General features: G+C 40.4%; 2 protein-coding genes across 2 annotated transcripts; one reads left to right on the top strand and one right to left on the bottom strand.

The window, feature by feature from the left end:
• Positions 1–2237: 2237 nt before the first annotated feature.
• On the top strand, positions 2238–4442 carry LOC115359435 (retinol dehydrogenase 10-B-like). The gene is made up of 5 exons (XM_030051933.1): positions 2238–2699; positions 3310–3408; positions 3528–3673; positions 3760–3891; positions 4061–4442. Exons 1-5 carry the CDS (start codon positions 2250–2252, stop codon positions 4179–4181), a joined length of 948 nt encoding a protein of 315 aa, XP_029907793.1. The 5' UTR covers positions 2238–2249; the 3' UTR covers positions 4182–4442.
• Positions 4443–4515: 73 nt separating this feature from the next.
• On the bottom strand, positions 4516–17825 carry cse1l (CSE1 chromosome segregation 1-like (yeast)). The gene is made up of 25 exons (XM_030051932.1): positions 17688–17825; positions 16648–16743; positions 16362–16504; positions 16169–16270; positions 15895–16040; positions 15579–15669; positions 15324–15431; positions 14583–14675; positions 14304–14471; positions 14068–14197; positions 13511–13576; positions 13202–13404; positions 12797–12881; positions 11682–11743; positions 11458–11594; positions 9400–9503; positions 9190–9287; positions 8922–9072; positions 8602–8810; positions 8340–8437; positions 8138–8223; positions 7836–7917; positions 6579–6725; positions 5602–5833; positions 4516–5236 (listed from the first exon to the last, which is right to left on the bottom strand). Exons 2-25 carry the CDS (start codon positions 16730–16732, stop codon positions 5147–5149), a joined length of 2916 nt encoding a protein of 971 aa, XP_029907792.1. The 5' UTR covers positions 16733–16743; positions 17688–17825; the 3' UTR covers positions 4516–5146.
• Positions 17826–19514: the final 1689 nt, after the last annotated feature.

The raw sequence follows: 19514 nt of genomic DNA, 5'->3' as shown, positions 1-19514 counted from the left end.
CAGGCCTGTATGTTATTATCTGTGTCTGGGGAATTGTGTGTTTTGTAAATTTTCATACTTTGTACCAGTTGACTTTGTAGGATATTTATCTTTGTGGATTTCTGTTGTTCAACGCATGTAGCGCTACTAAACTGTGACACACAGAACTTGTAAATATGATCTAAAAAGCTGTAAGAAAATGTCTATGATGATTTTGAAGCATTTTTTTTTCCTTTACTGACTGATGCTTAATAAAAGACAGTAATTCAGTGTTGGTTGTATGAGCATCTCTTGATATAATTTGAAATATGACTTTATAAAACCACTGAATACATGCAGCAGGAGTGTTGTACATGAAACTAAGTTATTCAGTGCAATCACTGTGGTTCCGTTTGGTGACTTGAGCCTGTATTCTCGATGCAACAGCGCCCTCCAGTGTTATTATCTGTACACTAGCAAACTGAGCACAAATTAATCAGTGGCTTTCACTGTGAAGAATGAATTTGGGTGAATTTTCTGTTCAGATTAAATAAAATACAGGATGAAAAACAATTATCACTGGAAGAGGGGCTTCCTCTTTTGTTTGGGATACAAGCTGAATACAACACTGTTCAAAGTACAAAATGATCTTAATTTAAGTGTTTCATCATCATCATCATCATTATTATTATTATTATTATTATTATTATTATTATTATATTAAATTCTATTTTCATTATGTCCTTAACTAAATGTTAATCACATATGACTTATGAATGACCATCATAGGTTTCCCTCTTCCTATTGATGTTATGTACTCAACCACAATGCATGCAGTTCTCCATCAAGTCATATTTTACAATAAACAAATTTTCTCAGAGGGGGTTAATGGAACAAAATCTTGCCAAATGGGGGGTTGTGGTCTAATGGGGGGCCCTGGCATGGGAGAGTTAGACAATCCAATCAAAATTCATTGATTATCTCCTAAAGCCTGGAATCACATACGACATATTCACATCTGTTATGTCATCAGGCTACATCATGACTAAAGTTTTGCAGAGGATTACATGACCTCAGGCTTATTCTTGGATCCACAAAGTCTGCCGCCATGGGAGGCAATCTCCCATAAACCATATAGTACCAACATACAGAAGAACGGCGGGACATGATATATAAAATATAATATAGCTACAACAACTTATGTGAAGAATGTCAAATATTATGGATTTGCGCACACTTGTTAAGCGCAGTTTATCACCTTAACATTACTCTTGAGTGGGCTAATCCTCCTCACATTATATCTGAATGGCTCAGGAGATGAAAAGAATGTTTTAAGTGTGTGACCAGAGGTGGAAAAAGCAGCAAAACATCTTACTCGAGTGGAAACAGGCCTTCTCACGTTGCTGAGGTTTTACGAAAACATACTTCATTAATAAATGTGATCTTTTCCCTGCGATTCTAAAAGGATGAATGGATGGAGTTAAAACTAGGCCTATCTTCCTTTGACACGCTGTGCATTTATTAATAGCCTACATACATATACCTGCATTCATAAAATAAAATAAAATAAAATAAAATAAAATAAAATAAAACAAAGTTGAGCCATGATAGCCTACCTTACTATTCGGCTGACTGACCGTCCACTGTGAATAGTTCTATAATTAACTGCAGTCAAAAGATGCTTAAATTAAAATATTTTTTAAAAATCCAAGAAGTACACAGAAGCAACTGTGTTACAGTAACAAGAGGCAGACTATTTGTAATCAGTTACTTCCATCAGTGATTTAAATTGACTGACTGGCCAACAACATCACATTTAATAGATGCTCCAGAAAATCGGCCCTAAATCATCATTTTACCATAGGATCTTGGGCGCTTAAATCTATTTTGGCATTTACACTTCTCAGTAAGTCTCAGTTTGCAACAAAATAATGTATGTGATGGTTTAAAATGCTCGCTGATCCAATGGCAGTGCGTAACAGGGGGCTGGCTTTGGCTGTCTTGACTCCTGAAAAGGGAGACTTGTGTTGTCTTAATCCCTGCCTCAGTCTTAGTTTTTACATGAATTATGAATGCGCACGGGGTGGTCAGTCCTTCTGTTATCAGACAAAAAGCCTTTCTGTTGGTGGCCACCATCAGTCATCACCCTAATCCTACGCACACACGTTATATAAAATAGCCATCCAGTCCCACGTCACACAGGAAAACAACAAATACCCCAAAGCTTGGCGGTCTGCTTGTGTGGACCTCTCGTCTTCTGCGCGGTGCACAAGGCCACGGGCTGAGGCATCATGATCGTTATAGTGGACTTGGTGCTGATGCTCATCGATTTAACCTTCTCCATTCTGAACGCCATCGTCCAGACTTTCCTGCGCCCACGGCTCAAGTGCATTGATGGTGAGCTGTGTCTGATCACAGGGGCCGGGGGCGCACTGGGTCGCCTTTTCGCCATGGAGTTTGCCAAAGAGGGCGCGCACCTGGTGCTTTGGGACTGTAACGCAGCTGCCAACGAACAAACCGCCAAGGTGGCACGAGAACTGGGAGCCAAGGTGTACACGTACACTGTCGACCTGTCCCGCCGCCAGAGCATTTATGAGACAGCGGAGAGAGTGAGAGTGGAGGTCGGGGATGTCACCATACTGGTCAACAACGCAGGGGTGGTAGCTGGACGGCGGCTGCTTGAGTGCCCGGACGAGCTTTTGGAAAGGACTCTCCTGGTTAACTGCCATGCGCTGTTTTGGGTGAGACTTTTACGCACGCACCTCTTTAGCAAAGAAAGTAACTAACAGCTGAAACAAACACCGGCTTTGCTGTACAGGGCTAGCATCATCTGTGAGCATCAGACCCAACAGTCTGACATGAATTACGTAACACCTATTCGCTGAATCCTCGCTGGCCCGAGCCTGTAGTGTTTGCGCACTGATGTGTGAAGGCCCGTAGCTGCTGAGCTGCGACGTCACATAAGGATTTTCCTTGTGATTACAATGTAATATGCCTAAGTAACATGGGTGGGTTATAAAAAGAAGTCATAGGCGGCAACTTTATCCACTTATCCCTACAATAAAACGACCCCACGCAAACCACCAGGACAGCATGTGATTCTGTCCATGATCCTCTTAGTGTATAGTCTCGTGCTCAAAGAATGAGCATGTAAGCTCACAATATTGGTACTCAGCCCACCCCTACAATTTCAGTGACACAACGTTCCTTCGTTCTTTACTTTCCCTTCCCGCACTCAAATACACCTGATACAAAGGCAGCTAGTCCATAACAGACCTGCTTTGGATTTCGAGAAAATGCATCTCTCCCTGCCCCGATTTTGCACTGATGGATCTCATATCTCCTTTCCAGATGACAAAAGCCTTTCTGCCTCAGATGAAAGCAAAGAACCACGGCCACATTGTAACTATTGCCAGTGCCCTTGGTCTATTCAGCACCGCGTGTGTAGAGGTAAGATGTCAAACTGTGTGAACGATGGTTGACACACAAACTGGCTGGGCACATCCTAAGAAGAAACAATAGCCTGTTCAAATGTTAAACACGTTTGTAATATTTGCTCTCTCCTCCAGGATTACTGTGCCAGTAAATTTGGAGCCGTTGGGTTCCACGAGTCACTGACCCACGAACTGCAAGCAGAATGTCTGGATGGCATTAAAACTACTTTAGTCTGCCCGTATATTGTAGACACAGGAATGTTTGCTGGGTGTGAGATTAGGTAAGGCACTATGATCGACCTCCAAAGTTTTTGACTGGTGACACTGGACCTAAACTAATATTCTTTATCATTTTTGTCTATCACAGGAAGGAGCTTCGGAGTCTGATTCCACCCCTGGATCCCCTTTACACCGTACAACAGTCCATGAATGCCATTTTAGCGGAGCAGCAAATGATTTGCATTCCTCGCCTGATGTACATCCCCTTCCTTGCACGAGCGTAAGTATCCATTTTCACATAATTTATCAACTATATCAGCCAGCATCAAAGGTACTCAACAAAAGGGGTGTCTTGGTAACATTAAGGATTAGAATGAAGTATTTATATACAGCGAGTTAATGCGTAGGGAGGAAGATGATGATCTCATGTGGCACTTTTCTGTCTGCAGGCTGCTGCCCTGGGAGGCAAATGTGGCAACCTATCGCTTCATGGGAGGAGACAAATGCATGCTGCCTTTTATTAAGAACGTGGAACTTAAAGACGCCAATGGCCATGTCAAATCCTCCTGAGAGTTGTCTGTCAAAGTCTTTCTATTTTATCTAATGGACCAATGCACACACCAAAGGCTCAGCTGTGCTAATCTTAACAAAGCAATATCAGTCAACTGAAGGGAGTACCCATATCTGCACAGGTTCACTTTTTTGGCCTCAATGATCAGTTTTAAGTATTTCATCTTTAATACCACTGCATATATGTTGGTCATGTCTATGAAAATAAATGGTATTGATGTAAAAATAAAAAGTATCAATTAAACCAATCATCTGGGTGCATCGGGAGTATCTACCCAGAGGGAGAAGCAATCTGTTGACAGCAGCTAATATTCAGAGAATGGAGGGACAGGGATATATACAAGTGCTTCTCTTTATTCACATTAACAGACAGTGCAGAAACAAAGACTAGACATAAAACAAACCTACAGGTAACAGGTAACATGCAACAGAAAAATGAAGCGTTATGTCTTAGCCACAAAGACTAGCTTTCCATAACCATGAAAAGGAATTCAAACATACAAAAAAGAAAGAAAAAAAACATACAACAAAAGAAAACCTTCCCATTTGAATCAGATGATCAGTCTTCCAGAATACTGTTGAATTTTTTTCCCCCATTATCTGTCACTGAAATAAAGTTTTTGTATCCAGGTAATCCTAGTTAAAGCTGGTCTCTTAACTTGCTTTAACAGCAGCAAGCAAAATCACTCAAACGCACAAAAAAAATAATTTGATGAGGTCAAGTCTTGGTCTTGTCTTTACCTTTACAGTCCAATTAAAAACAAGCCTGAATTAAAAATCCCATCAGAGAAAAACATCCTAAATTCAAACAATTGCCATAACCATGATGAATCCGCCCTAATTGCCACAGGTCAAACCAAATCTGTTAAGACTTCAACATGTCTCTAGTGTGGCTTGGGGCCAGTGTGGCCACTCTTCCTGCAGTGTACTCCTTACGGGTTTGAGAGAAGAATACTGTATCCATTTTAAACTAACTGCACAGTGGCTGCCTGTAGGTAACCCTGCAGGAACTGTAGAGCTTCAGCATTCAAACTGGTACTCAGCATTGATGGAACCTAAAATAAAAAGGGAGACAAGAAACGACAATGTTGTTCTCTTTTCTGCAACATCCCATCATCTGTAACTCAGCACAGCACCATGCCAATTAGGCAATAACCCTGACTCATAGCAAACAGCTCCCTCTGCAAATTAAACTAGGCTGCTATATTATAACCTTATCCAAAAAAAACACACACACACACACACACACACACACACACACACACACACACACACACACACACACACACACACACACACACACACACACACACACACACACACACACACACACACACACACAAACAAACAAACAAACAGACACCATAGACCATTAGTTTTGGCTTAAGAGTGTAAACAGTTCCCACATGTAAAAACATACCCTTCCTGGACAGGCAGTGGACAGCTTGTGGAGTGACTGGGCCAACAGGATCTTAGGATTGCCAACAGCCTCTCCGATGGGGTCATGCTCCTTCTTCCCAGCAAAGGCCAGCTGAGAGAAAGCTGTCTGATAGCCTGGTGTGTCCTCAATGTCAATAAAGTGCTCATCATCTGGGATGCTGTCATCTTCTGGCAGCTCAAACAGACCAATGAGCGCCTGGAGCAACGGGGTCCTAAGCAGAAATGTCAAGTCCATGTGACTGACCTTAATGTACTTTACAACATATTAAAATAACATGACAGCTCAACATACATTAGAACAGTATTTCTACTATATACAATACTGTCTAAAAAAATCAATTAATGCCCACTTCAAGCAAACCATGTCTGTGTACAATGTAGATTGAGCAAGAAAAGTATACAATATGTATAAATATCGCTCCTTTTGAAAAACAATAGTTTTTGGAATCCTGATGTTGATGCTTGGCTTGAAACTACAATAACAGATGACTTTTGAACTTTATTAAACTTTATTACCCTAGCATCCACAAGTGCACTCAAAGCTTCATAGCTTTTTTCAAGTTCAAGTTCAAGTTCAGGAATCCGACAGCCTGAAATGCTTGTGTGTTGGCCTGGCTAACACTAGACTTTAGACTAGCACTGCCCCACACAGACGGCGTCAACCTCACTACATGTGTATTCGAGCTGGGTGGATTTTCCCGCTAACGAAACAAACCAACCAAACTGGCTTGTTTATTTTGAAAACTAACAGTCAGTAACAGTGAAGTGACTAGTGCTGATGAACAGCACTTGTGAACTCCCACTGCACATTTGAGCAAGTATTTCATATTATGCCTTTCATAGCCGTCAATCTGAAAATAGATGTGTTCTCTGGGAGACAGGTCTTCCATTTTGCTGCTCACTAAAGAACAAAGAAAATGCGAAATGGAAATGATTTCCTTAAGGCTGATTTCTTACCAGAGTTTTGTGTACTCTGTGTCCATCATCGCAGGACATTCAGTAAGGACTTTTGTGATGCCAACAGCACAGATCTTCTTTTCAACTGTGCCAGACACCTTCTGGACCTCCGGAATGACTATCTTCTCCAGCACCATACCAAACATTCTGAAATACAAAATCCAGCAAAATTAACACATTTGATTTGCTCCTCTGCATTGAGATCAGACCTGGGACACACTTAAGGGGCTACATCTCCCAGCTGATCTAGGAATGCCTCTGGATCCTAGGAGGAATTGGAGGAAGTTGCTGGGGAAAAGGGCAGTTTTGGTTGCCCCTCTGTCATGGTGACCATGACCCAGTTAAAACAAGAAAATGCAAGGATGTACGGTCTGACATCATTTAACATTTTATTAAGTCATGCATTTCAACATTTCTCAAAGATGTCTAGCTATTTAGTTTATGTTTTGAATTTCTTAAGTTAATTTAGCCAATTCATTTGACAGTGTTCATTTCAAATGTTAGTTTTCGGTATTAAAGCAGGTGTGACTTGATGAAAATGTCTTTAGTTACTGGGCTGAAATAAAGAGATGATCCTTTGTTTCGAAATATGAAAAAAAAAGAAAAGGTATTTGCTATACATATTCATTCTAACAAAACTGAATGCTTTGAAGAAGTACTGTACTCTGAGGCCTGAGGGTGAAAAAAAAAGTAATAAGCACCAATTACGAAAAAAAATTAAAAGTATTAATCTACTAAGGTAACCAGTTATTACCCATAGCTTTGTATCGCTATGTTTTCTGCTCAGTAGTGCCACATCATGCTTGACAATACTGATATTAAAGAAACGCTTGGGAAATGTTGTTCGAGAAATCTCTTCTAAATGACAAGTATATGTTCACACAGATTTTACTACACTATTATTTTAACAAATGAATACATCAAGACATTTCACTGTGACAATCTCGGCGTGTGTGTGTGTGTATGTGTCTGTCTGTGTGTACATAAATTTCCAATCAAATCTATGCACATGCTAACAATATGCCCTCCATTCCATGTAAACACTGATTTTAACCTGTGTTCATTACCAAAAAACAATCAATATCAAGCTTATGTAACTTTTGAGTGGGAGTATCCACTGAAGTTGCCTTTTTTTTTTTTTTTTAAACATGGCTCTGAGCTACATTCATGATGAACACAGGAAAGGACTGCATTTAGTTGTAACTGCATAGTTTCTGTCTGTCAATATTTTGTGGTTTCTGCTGAAAATACACCTACTTTGGCTGAATGGTGTCGAAAATCTCCTGAAGTGCAATAGCTCCGTATTTGACACAATACAGGTTGATGAACACCAAGAAACCTGTGGAAGAGAGAAGGATGTATAAATATCTAAGCTTTGTACCAGGAGAGGCATAAAGCATAAATAATAGTAAATTAAACTGTTTTTTCCATGTTAGTGGCTGATATGCATTTGCTATCATAACTCTTTAAAAACTTACTCCATCACTGCTCATGCTAGACAGAGTGACTTCAATGGCTTGCTAACTGAAAATCACTAAGTTCTGTGTTGCTGTACTCACTCTTGATGAACTTTGTGGTTTTGGAGCTTTGTAGCCTCTGGAAGAGCAAAATGAAGATCTGTTTCCTATACTGAGTGATCGATTCTCTGACAAAAGAAAAAAAAAAGTTAATGAGCTGAGACATGATCTACCTCAGTCAGTTTCACTAGACTCTGCGTTTAATTGATTTTTTTTAAACAACAGTCATTAGTGACTGACTTACGGGGGCATGTGCTCTATTATGCTGTTGAGAAGGTAGAAACCTTGGTGGTCGTTGGCCTTGGAGGCAATGAGCTTTTGGAAAACTCCTAGCAAACCAGGCTGAGAGGGGAAAAGAAGAGCAAGGTAAGATCTAGTTATCAATATACTAGTGGCATATCACACAAAAGAAATTCAATCCATAAATGCTTTGAGTGTTAACATAGAAGTTACAATCATTGCTGTCAACCTCATACAAATAAAACATTACCACTGTCATCACTTACAATTTTGTCTGCGGCAGAGCTGGCAATGGTGGGCCCACCCTTCTCTAGGTAGGCCTGAAGCAGACGCACAAGAGGGGGGATGTTTCCAGTCCTTTCCCAAAGCACAGGCTGCAGCAGGTGGGGGAATAAAGCCATATAGGAAGAGGGAATAGAGTTGGAGTGGATCTCCAGGAGGAGAGACATCACTTGGAACACGTATGGAACAAACTCTGTACCAAAGGAAAAATGAAATATGAGTTGAATTGCCACTATCAGCTGCCAGGTCCAGGTATTAACACACTTGCATAAAGGAAGGTCAATTTATAGGCACAGTGACACACCCTGAACATCATTCTGAAGGATCTCAGTGAAGACAGGGAATAGTGCCTCCTCAAAGCTGCTGACTGTGTTAGGGTCAGCCTTGCAGGTGATCCGGATGGAGAGGCACAGAGACTCAAACAGGTAGTGGTTGAAGTGAGGTTTGCTGGGATTCTGAAAAGCGGGCACACACATGACAACAGTTGAAATAGGTAAACCCTAAATCTGCATCTCTGTTGGTTCATATATCTGTGTCGATAGAGATATAAATAGCATTGAAGTGTGAGTCACCTTGCTAACCAGGAGGAGCTTGTGAGTGAGCTGGCCAATCAGAGTGGGAATGTAGCGAACAATACCCTCCTGGAGGAGGGAGAAGCTGCGCATGATGGCTTAAAAGGGGAGAAAAAAAACTTCAGCATTGTTCTGCCATTGACTGGGGAGCATTCAGAGGAGTGGACAGTTTCATCTGACACACATTATATTATATTATTAATTATCTACCTTTCATGATGTATTCGTTTTCTGAAGAACCAGGAAGAGCCAATGCCTTGAACAAGTTGTTGAGCAGCTGTTCAGTGAAGGGTGCCATCTCTGCTGCAGTGATACTACAAGACACATGGAGAAGACAATCCACTAAAAATTATGCTTTCAGCTTGCTCTAGATTAATCATGCAGATCGTAAACAGTGAGGGTAATTTATTTAAGAGGCCGAGTAAGACTGCCCAGCATTAGGCAAGGACATTTTCCAAATAGGGTGCAGATTTCACATTATTTCACAGAAATATTTAATTTATTAAACAAATAATCTAATTTAAAATCCAATTTTATTTCATTCAGCTTAACATCAAACAGGCTGTGAAAACAGATAAGGTGGAAGGAGTTAGCATTTCAGACAGGTTTGATGGTAAAGGGACATAAAGATATCTTCAAATAATCCAATAATGTACACTGCTATTATGTGCCTGAAAAGTTAAAAACCTGGTGGCTTTAAATTCAGTTCACTGTTGGCAAACTCATTAAAAACATCCAAAGCTTAATCTTCACAAAACAAATACTGGTTATATACACCGGCATTTTAATTACAGCTACCACCTGTATTGATAACTGTGGATGACAGGCTGATGACCAATCACATATTAGAAATGACCATGCATGAAAATTTTAACACCACATGAAATCTAACATTACTTGCAAATGAAAAGTAGCAGCTTCTTGTAGGCTGTTGTTTATTTGAGTAGACTGAAAGAGTGGCGCCAGGCATACAATAGGGCTGTGACAACGAACTTCGAAATTCGATATTAATTCGAACTGGAGGGAGGGATATAACGTTCGATTGCTGAAATTCACGTTCGAATGTGTGTGTGTGTGTGTGTGTGTGTGTGTGTGTGTGTGTGTGTGTGTGTGTGTGTGTGTGTGTGTGTGTCTTTGTTTACGTTGCGTAACGACGCAAATCAACGTTACGCGTGATCGTGCGCGGGATAAAAAAGTGTGGGCATGCATCAGTGCAGCGCGCACCTGTAGGAAGTTTACAGCATGGCTGAAAACAATGCAGCAGCAGAACCGGTCCCGGAGACTGAAATCACAGCTCCTGATCATCTCAAAAGTGATGTGTGGAAACTTTTTGGATTTCCGACAAAAAATGGAATTCCTAAGAAAGACATTCCTAAGAAATTTCATATTGAGTGAGAGTTGAAGTGCATTAGTTATCTTGCGTGCTTATTAAAATACGATCGTCAATACATCCAGATTATCATTATTAATGTTGTGCCTTTCAGAAGGAAAGCGCTTGTTAATATGGTTGAAACGCCCTCTGGCGGACAGACCGTAAATGACACCCATATTGTACATATCAATAGGCTAAACAATAGACTAAAATTGACCCTAAAAATTCGAACATAATTCGATATTTGACATTATAGGGCAATCGAAATTCGAAATTTATTTTGGAGGAAAGTCACAGCCCTAGCATACAAGTAGCAAAGCTGGCCAACTCACTGTGTTGAGAAAAATTCAGAATCAAGTCCACTGCATAAGAGTGCTGAATACAAACAGCTGTCTGATACTTGCCAATGAAACAGACAAGCTCACCATAAATCTTCCCTTTGGTCTTTGTGCAGGTTGACACCCTGCCATTATACAACAACAATCAGCTGCCATGTTTGATTGGTGATTATGACAGTAAGTAAAATCCTTAGATTCTCAAATCTATCCATCTTAGATTCACACACTGGCAACAACACTTGCACACCGAGATAAAGGAAGTTGTGTTTGCTGGGATTAGGAAAAGTGGGGAAACAAATGTAATCTATGATATTTATTGTGATTATCAACATAAACTACATGAGTTTCACCCAATTTTGAAATCATGAGAAGCGGGTTAAGGTCTTGGTCGCTGAGTTAATTTAAAATATCACAAACCCTGATTTTCAATATTCATTCACACCGAATTACAACCCAAATGCCTAACAACCCCACAGAAAACTGGTAAACTACGTGTCTCAATGGAATGAGCCTTTAAGTTTAAGATGAATTAATGTCATTATACAGCTTAATACTCACAGTGTGGAGTTGTTGGGGCCTCTCATAGTGAATAGCCTCTCCAAGGCATGAGCAGCATAAGTGTGCTCCACTGTACTCTCTGCTTGCAGGTGAGCAATGAGGAGAGGAACAGCCTGCAGCAACTGTTCTTTGGGGAGCTAAAAGAAGAGACAAAGAGAGAGCCCTCTGTAACACATCTGGCTCTTCAAAATCATACAACCCATGCAGAACGCTGGAGATCATACCTGGCTTCTGAAGATCATGACATACTTAATGGCATCTGCCTTCAGCACCGGGAACTCATTAACTAGAATGGGAGGAAAAGGTCACATTTATTTTAGAATGTCAGTGCTTCATGTAGAGCTTTAGTATCCTTGTTTAATCTCAATTTGGGGTTTTCTGAGTGTTTGAATTATCAGTATATACAGAGATAAGGACATTCTGACATCTTCACAACTTGTAGATCCACTTGCCAAGAACGAAAAAGGAACTGTATTAGAGGTCTGCACTCCCCATGGGAACCACTACAAATTTTCATTGTGGAATGTGGGACAGTTGGACACAAACAATTTGTGGGCGGGAGCAGGAGAACAGGACGACTTGTAGAAATCCTGCAGATATCATAATTCATTTACAAAGACGTTTGTTACTCAAACTGGTTTAATTCATTTTGGGAGTAGGCAAGTAAATTTGGATGAGGGCCATTTTTTCCCTAGGCTATTCAGTGGTGGGCAAGAACATAAAAAATAAATATGATTATGTAGCTATTAGCACTAGGGTTTGCAATAATTATGGATAGTAAATATAACATGACAGACTGACTTCTATTTCATGCACAACACCACCTACAAATGAGGCTCAGGCCAAGGCAACTTAATCTAATAATCTAATCCATAATCTTGATCCAAATAATCTACGTTGTACACTGGACCATGTTAATTCAGTCTGGCTCCTGGGCTATTTCTACGCAGCTACAGACAGCCAAAAACAAATTCCTCTTGTTAAAACTCATTTTTACTTATCAAATAAGGTTTAAATGAACACAGCTGAAAATATGTGATTTCTTAATTGTGCGTGTGGAAGCGGTACAAAATATGACATTTTGCGGGAGCAAAAGGCATTTGTATAAATTCTTGCAGGAACAGGATTTGAAAATCTGTCCCATGCAGAGTTCTGCATTGTACTGCTTTAAAATACATTTAAAACCCATGTATAACCGTCATATACTGCCAGTCTTTAAGTTTCCTGAACAGCTCAGCTAAAAGCAAAAAAAAAAAAAAAAAAATCAAAGCCAACTGTTTGTATCATGAGACATTTTGCAAATCTATAGTATACTGGCACCTATGTTGTGCGTTCTTACCATTGGGGGATTTCAAGTCTGTGAGAATATGGTTGACGAAGAATTCTGTGAGATTCACCAACTCATTGGCCTGTGTTATTCCATGCTGAAAAACAATAATCAACAGAAGCATTAAAATGAGGCCTATTATACATAATGCACTCCATGCTCAAGTTCATTTTCAATAGTTTGGTGTTAATATTATATTAACATGGTTTACATTTGGACTTGAACTGTCATACTTAACCTATGTTTGAGGCTTTGAGGATTTGGTTACATGGTTTGGTTGAATATTTTAGCCTTTTACTGAGAACTTAAGTGTTGGTTCGGAAATCACGTGTATTTGAAGAACATAAAACGGCACTCGGCCCCTTGGTGTGTAACATAATACTAACCCTACCCTTTTATATATTAAAGCCAACATACCTTTTGCGTCTGGGCTTTAGATGCAAGTGATGTCACCAAATAGATGGCAGCATCTTTGTGCTTCCAGTTAACCCCAGGGTTCTTGGCATACTCTGCCAGCATTGAGTTCACATAGCCAGAAAAGATGGCTGTGACGGGACCCTCGAAGAATTTACACAGGCCTCTCACCAGGTCACAGGCAGCTCTACGGCGAGTGTCAATGTCTATGGGAAGTTGGCAACAGGGATATCAATAGCATGTGTGAGAAACCATTGTTTCATCAAGGTCTATATGAGCAATTGTGTTGGAAAGTGGTGAAGTTGGATTTACCAGATCCTTCAAGGTCCCTACGGATGTATTCCTCAGAATTATCTTCAAAGGCCTCTTCATCTGCACCTAATCAGCAATATAAAGGTAATCTGGTCAGTATCAGTTAGAATAGGGGATTTGAACATTTTTCCAAGTCCCCCAACTGTCATTAAGGCGCATAACCCCCGTGCAAACCCCCCCACCTCTTAAATGATTTTGCTCTTGGGGTGCTGATTTGAAAGATAGTTTGCTTTGTGTTTAATTATGCAAAAGTATTTGACTGTTTTCAATGTCATACTTGAACACTGAAAAATAGCTTCAAGATGGTGACATTAAACAAATTCTAGTAAATTAAATTATAGTGAAATCAACCTCTTCCTCATTTAACTGAGGAACCCCTTGAGGACACTCAAAGACAAGTGGACCCCAGGTAGAAAATCACTGATTAAGTGTATAAGCAGATTCTTGTATTTGATCAAGTGCAACTGACAGTACTAGACAGATTAAAAATAGTGGAATACTGAGTAACGTCTAACAAGTGTATTACATTGCCTGTGTATAAAAAGGTGTCCACTTACTTCTGAACTCCATGTTGGGTACAATAACCTTCTCACAAATGCTAGTGAGAGTGTTCTGGTCCTCAAACAGATGTTTGTAGTGTGGCCTTTCACACACAGATGCCAAGAATTGGATAGCATTGCTTACAAGCTGCAACAAATTTGTGGTGTATTGTTAGTACAGGAAAAAAATATATTAGATAGATAGAGGGATAGAAAGGGAACAAAGAAATGCAGTCAACTATGACTAGCCTCACCAGATCATACTTGACTTCCTGGCCAGTTGACACCAAAAGGTTCCAGATGGCAGTGACAAAACGAGGCAGATAAGGCTGGAATTCCTCATCGTACTTCTGAGCATATAGAGCAGCATTGTCACAGATCTGAGACTTCAGCAGCTCCAGCAGGCCTGCTTCCTCCTCATCCTAAGGAGTTGTCAAGACAGACATACAAAAAATGTTTTGACTATGTTACAGCACAGCAGTGTTGAAAATTACTTAGATTAATGAAAAACAAAAACGACCAAATCAACTCACATCCGTTTGTAAAAGTTTATTATCCAAAGTCAGGAGGTTGTGGAAATTAGTCATCCAGGTCTCCATGTTGTCCTCAAAGAATTCTGGGAGGTCCTGTGTAAGAATGAAAACAAGTTATTAGATCTTTGATGACCCAAACCTGGCAAAGACCTGTGATGTTTGTCCATCAAGACAAAAATATATGAATTAATAAACAACAGCAAAGGAAGCTGAAAGACGCGCATTATTTCAAACACACATACCCTGTTGGGCCGGCTGAAGGGAAGCTCATGGGGTCACCAAAACTTACAGAGTTCATAATCTAGGCAAAATTAATGTTGTCACCAAATTTCCACTGAATAGATTTTGAGATATGGACCTGACTGCTGACTGACCAACCAACAATAGGCCCCCGCTTCCCAGCAGGGCAAAAGACCTACAGCCTTAAAGTTCAAAAACAGGCTAGCAATAAAATCTTCCTTTGTTTAGAATGTCATGATTCAAAACATAACCAGCTATGTTATTTTCTCCTCATGATCAAAGCTGGGTTTGGGTTAAGCTGGTTATGGGGGGTAGCTGATTAAAAAAACCTCAGTAAACTAAAGTATCTGAGCACCAGGATACTAAATCACATCAAAACAAAAATCACAGCAGACTGGGAGGTCTAGATTAGGATGCTCAATTGTTTGACAGAAAGAGATAGACCCCAATACCTCTAGCTATAACAATAAAGCCATTAAGCACAAAGAAAATTGAGCCAACCTGAAAGTTAAGACTGTAGAAGAGCTTGGAGATCAATGTGAGGGAGGAGAAGAGGACCTTCAAGGCATTGATGTCTGTAGCGTGAGTCTGGCACAACTCAATGGTGGCCTGAAACAACAAAGACAGAAAATGGTAACTAAATACTGAGTAATGTTAGCATGCCATCATAACCAACAAACATTTAAACATTTGAATGTTACATAACATCTGAATTGCTATGACTGTTATGGTATTTAACTACCAGTCATCACAAACCTTGAACAGCTCTGTCAGAGGTTGGGCAAATGTGTCCAAGACTAGTTTGATCTCCATCCAAAGCTCATTTGACTTGAACTCATGGCGGTACCTAAAAAAGGCACACATTAGAAAACAGTATAAATATAATCATGTCAAACCTAGAATTAGGAGCAATCCAATTCACATATCCACATATCTACCCAGTTTCCATAGTGTGATGTTTTTATGAATTAGAAATATGTAATTATGCAACTTTAAGGCCAACGTTATGCATCTCTAAACAAAACATTTCCTTTATTAGATTAGATGCAACTGAATAAGAACTGAGGCCTACCTCTTGAAGAGGGAATGTGCAGTGCGGAGAACTCCATTGATGATATGGAAGTCTCCACTTTGGAAGCGGTTCACCATCTCTGTTAGGAGATCAGGCCACTTTTGAGGAAAGTCTTCCCTTCCAATAATGCTGATGGCATCACTCAACTGTAAAAATACAGAACAAGTATGAGAAGAGGCATGAACTTTTTCTATTCACAGACTAATCTGTACTGGCCCGCAGATTTCCATAACACAATGCCTTTGATGCAATGACTTTATCATGTGAGACGTACCTGTTTTTGAATCTGTTCTGGGCTGCTTAGCATTAGATTGACAATATTTGCTTTGATTGTTGTGCGGTCTGGATCAGAGATCTTGTTTGGTTCATCTTCAACCTTCAGAAAACACGTCAAACTTATAATACATTCCTCCTTGTGTTAACATACAGATCAACACTACTAACATAACAATGACATTGTTACTCACTATGCGCCAGTTCCTTTTGATGTAATTCTTGAATGTGACTGCAGCACAGACCCGGATCACATTGTCCTGGGATTTCTCCAGCAAAGAGAGAAGTAGTATAGGATAGTTCTGGTTCCCCTCAACAGATTCAAGAAACTTTTCAGCTAAATATATAGAAAAGCAGTAACAAATGAAAAGTGGAAAGAAAGAAAGAAAATGATTACAGCTGTATCATCAACTAAAACAATATTCTTTTTGAACAATTTAAACATGAAAATTGTCTCTTTATGTCAGTAAACTGTATCACCTGGACGCCTCACTGATGGATCTGGGTCCAGTGTTTTCCTGAGGAACTCGGTGAGCGTTTGTAGGTTAGCATCATTCAAATCCATGTTCGTTTCAACTGTGGGCGAGACAAGAGGGTGATGATGGTGAGTGACTGGGAATATAAAACACTCAGCGACAAGTTCGGTCGACAACACGCTGACTAGCTGCTAGCTACATGGAAATGAATGGCTGGGCTCAGTCTAAATGCTGGTCAGCTTACCGTTAGCTAAGTGAATAATGTCAATATCGCTTAGCTAGCTATACAATAAAAGAGCATAACGTGAATAACTGTACCACCAAATGATGTATTACTCCACGTGACGACGGCAAGCCCGTTAAAGCAATGAATTATGTTTTGGTTAAAAACCGCTTTCCCAGAGAACGTGAATTTTGACGCACTAAAACTTAGCTCAAGTAACTGTAGATATCTGTCGCTGACTTGATAGAAACTAACTATGCTAGGTATCCATGCTAATGTTATCTCTAACTACTTAATATTTACCTAATCAAGTCAACGCTAGCTGAATGTCTTGCATTGTCGCCATTATTATAGCTTACGTTAGCCGTCGTGTGTGTAGCCTAGAGACGTTAAGTTAGCCTCCTGGCTAACGTCACCTAATGGCTCGTTCCAGCTAGCTAACTTAGCTCAATGCATGTTCTAGTGCCATGGGTATGCTCCACGGCTCTGAATAACCGGACTACGTTTAATGTCACGTCTTGGCAAAGTTATATACTGTTGCCGTTGTCACAAATTAACAAACGACTCAAAGAAACATACTATTTAAACTGGCATGGAAAACAAAATCTCAGATCCAACGAATAGACTGATCGAGCCGGCTCCAAGTCAACTTGCTAATGTTAACGTTAGCTTGCTAACCTGTATAGTGGCAACCATAATTTAAAAACTAACACCGTTACACAGCATTTCTCACAAAATGGAGACAGTGATCCACTTCGACAGTTCGAATTCGACAGTACTGAGTGTAAGTAGTTATTTACTGTAGAAACACGACGCCCTACCGTTACTGGAGTGAGTTTCAGTCAGAAAGTGATGGAGATGCACTACAACCGACAGCCGTGCTTGTCTTGCCTGCTTTCAAACGTCTAGACCAAAAGGAACTGCGCGGTCTGGAGACTGCGCATGCGCAGATGTCAAATGAAGGCTGATAGGCACGCCCCTCTCGACAGAGGTGCACAACTTTATGAAGTGCTCACTTGGTACCTGATCATTTGCAGACGTAAGAGACAGACTCTGTGTAGCATTATTTATGTGCAGTAGACACGTTTTGCGTATATCTGCCCGAGTATTCTCATTTAACATTTCTCTCATTACATCTCTAAGGCCTTTATTTGTTAGCCACAGGAAAAATATGTATCATTAATTTTTCTGTGTTCTGTCTATAGTGTGGAACGTTATGTAAAATACTATGTGCTGTCATGATCTGTAGAATCCAATATGACAAATAGAAAAACAAAAAATAGCTAGTGTTGCACAGGTTCAAAAGGGATAGTGTTAGTAATGTTTCAAGTATAGGTCAAGTAGTCAAGTACAAAAACAATGTGCTGAACAGTGACTGCCGATCTTACTTGTAATTCTGTGACGCAAGCTAGACTATATGGACAGAAGCATTGGGCCGCACCTTTTAATTATTGAATTCAGGTGTTTCAGTCCCGTTGCCACAGGTGTATAAAATCAAGCAGTTAGCCCTGCAGTCTGCCTTTACAAACATTTGTGAAAGAATGGCTTCTTCTAAAGAGGTCACTGAATTCCAGAGTGGTACTGTAATAGTAATGTAATAGGATGCCACCCTTGCAAAAAGTCAGTTTGTGAAACGCCTTCCCTCCCAGAAACTAAATGATCAACTGTAAGTGGAATTCTTGCGAAGTCGAAGCGTTTAGGAACCACAGCAACTAAGCCACCAAGTGACAGAGACCACGTAAAGTTACAGAGCAGTGTGACCAAGGGCTGAGGTGCATAGTGCGTAAAAGTGGCCAACGCTCTGCTGACTCAGTAACTGCAGAGCTCCAAATCTCCTCTGGCATTAACATCAGCACAAAAACTGTGTGCTGTGAGCCTTACATCACCAAGCACAATGCCAAGCATCAGATGGAGCAGTGTAAAGTACCCTGCCATGAGGAAACATGTTCTGTAGTGATGAAACACGCTTCTCTATCTGGATGTCTGAATTTGGGTTTGGTGAATGCCAGGAGAACGTTCCCTGCCTGACTGCATTGTGCCAACTGTAAAGTTTGGTGGAGGAGGGATAACGCTATGAACTTGTTTTTCTGGGGTCGGCCTCGGCTCCTTAGTTCCAGTGAAGTTCCTATGAACAGTTTGGGGAAGGCCCTTTTCTGTCCCAGTATGACTGAGCCCCAGTGCACAAAGCAAAGCTCCATAAAGACATGGTTGAGCGAGTTTGGTGTGGAAGAATTTGACTGGCCCACACAGAGCCCTGACCTCAACCTCATCCAACACCTTTGGAGAACTAAAATGGAGATTGCATGCAAGGCCCTCTCATCCAACATCAGTGTCTGACCTCACAAATGCTCTTATGGATGAATGGGCAAAAACGCCTGCAGACACACTCCTAAATCTTGTAGAAAGCCTTCCCAGAAGGGTGGAAGCTGTTATAGCTGCAAAGGGGGGAGCAACTCCATATTAATGTCTGTGGATTTTGAATGGGATGTCATAAAAGCTCTTATAGATGCAATATGTCCATATAGTGTTTGTGTACAAATGAAGTGAAGATGTCCCTGCTTGAGGCATGCTGTGTACCTCTATATACTGCCCACCTGTGGTCCAACTACTAAGATGTAAGTTCATTGTTCCTTCAGATAGCCTATAAT

This window comes from Myripristis murdjan, chromosome 5 (assembly GCF_902150065.1).
Source record: "Myripristis murdjan chromosome 5, fMyrMur1.1, whole genome shotgun sequence".
Taxonomy (NCBI): Eukaryota; Metazoa; Chordata; class Actinopteri; order Holocentriformes; family Holocentridae; genus Myripristis; species Myripristis murdjan.
This window is presented reverse-complemented; position numbering and strand designations above follow the sequence as displayed.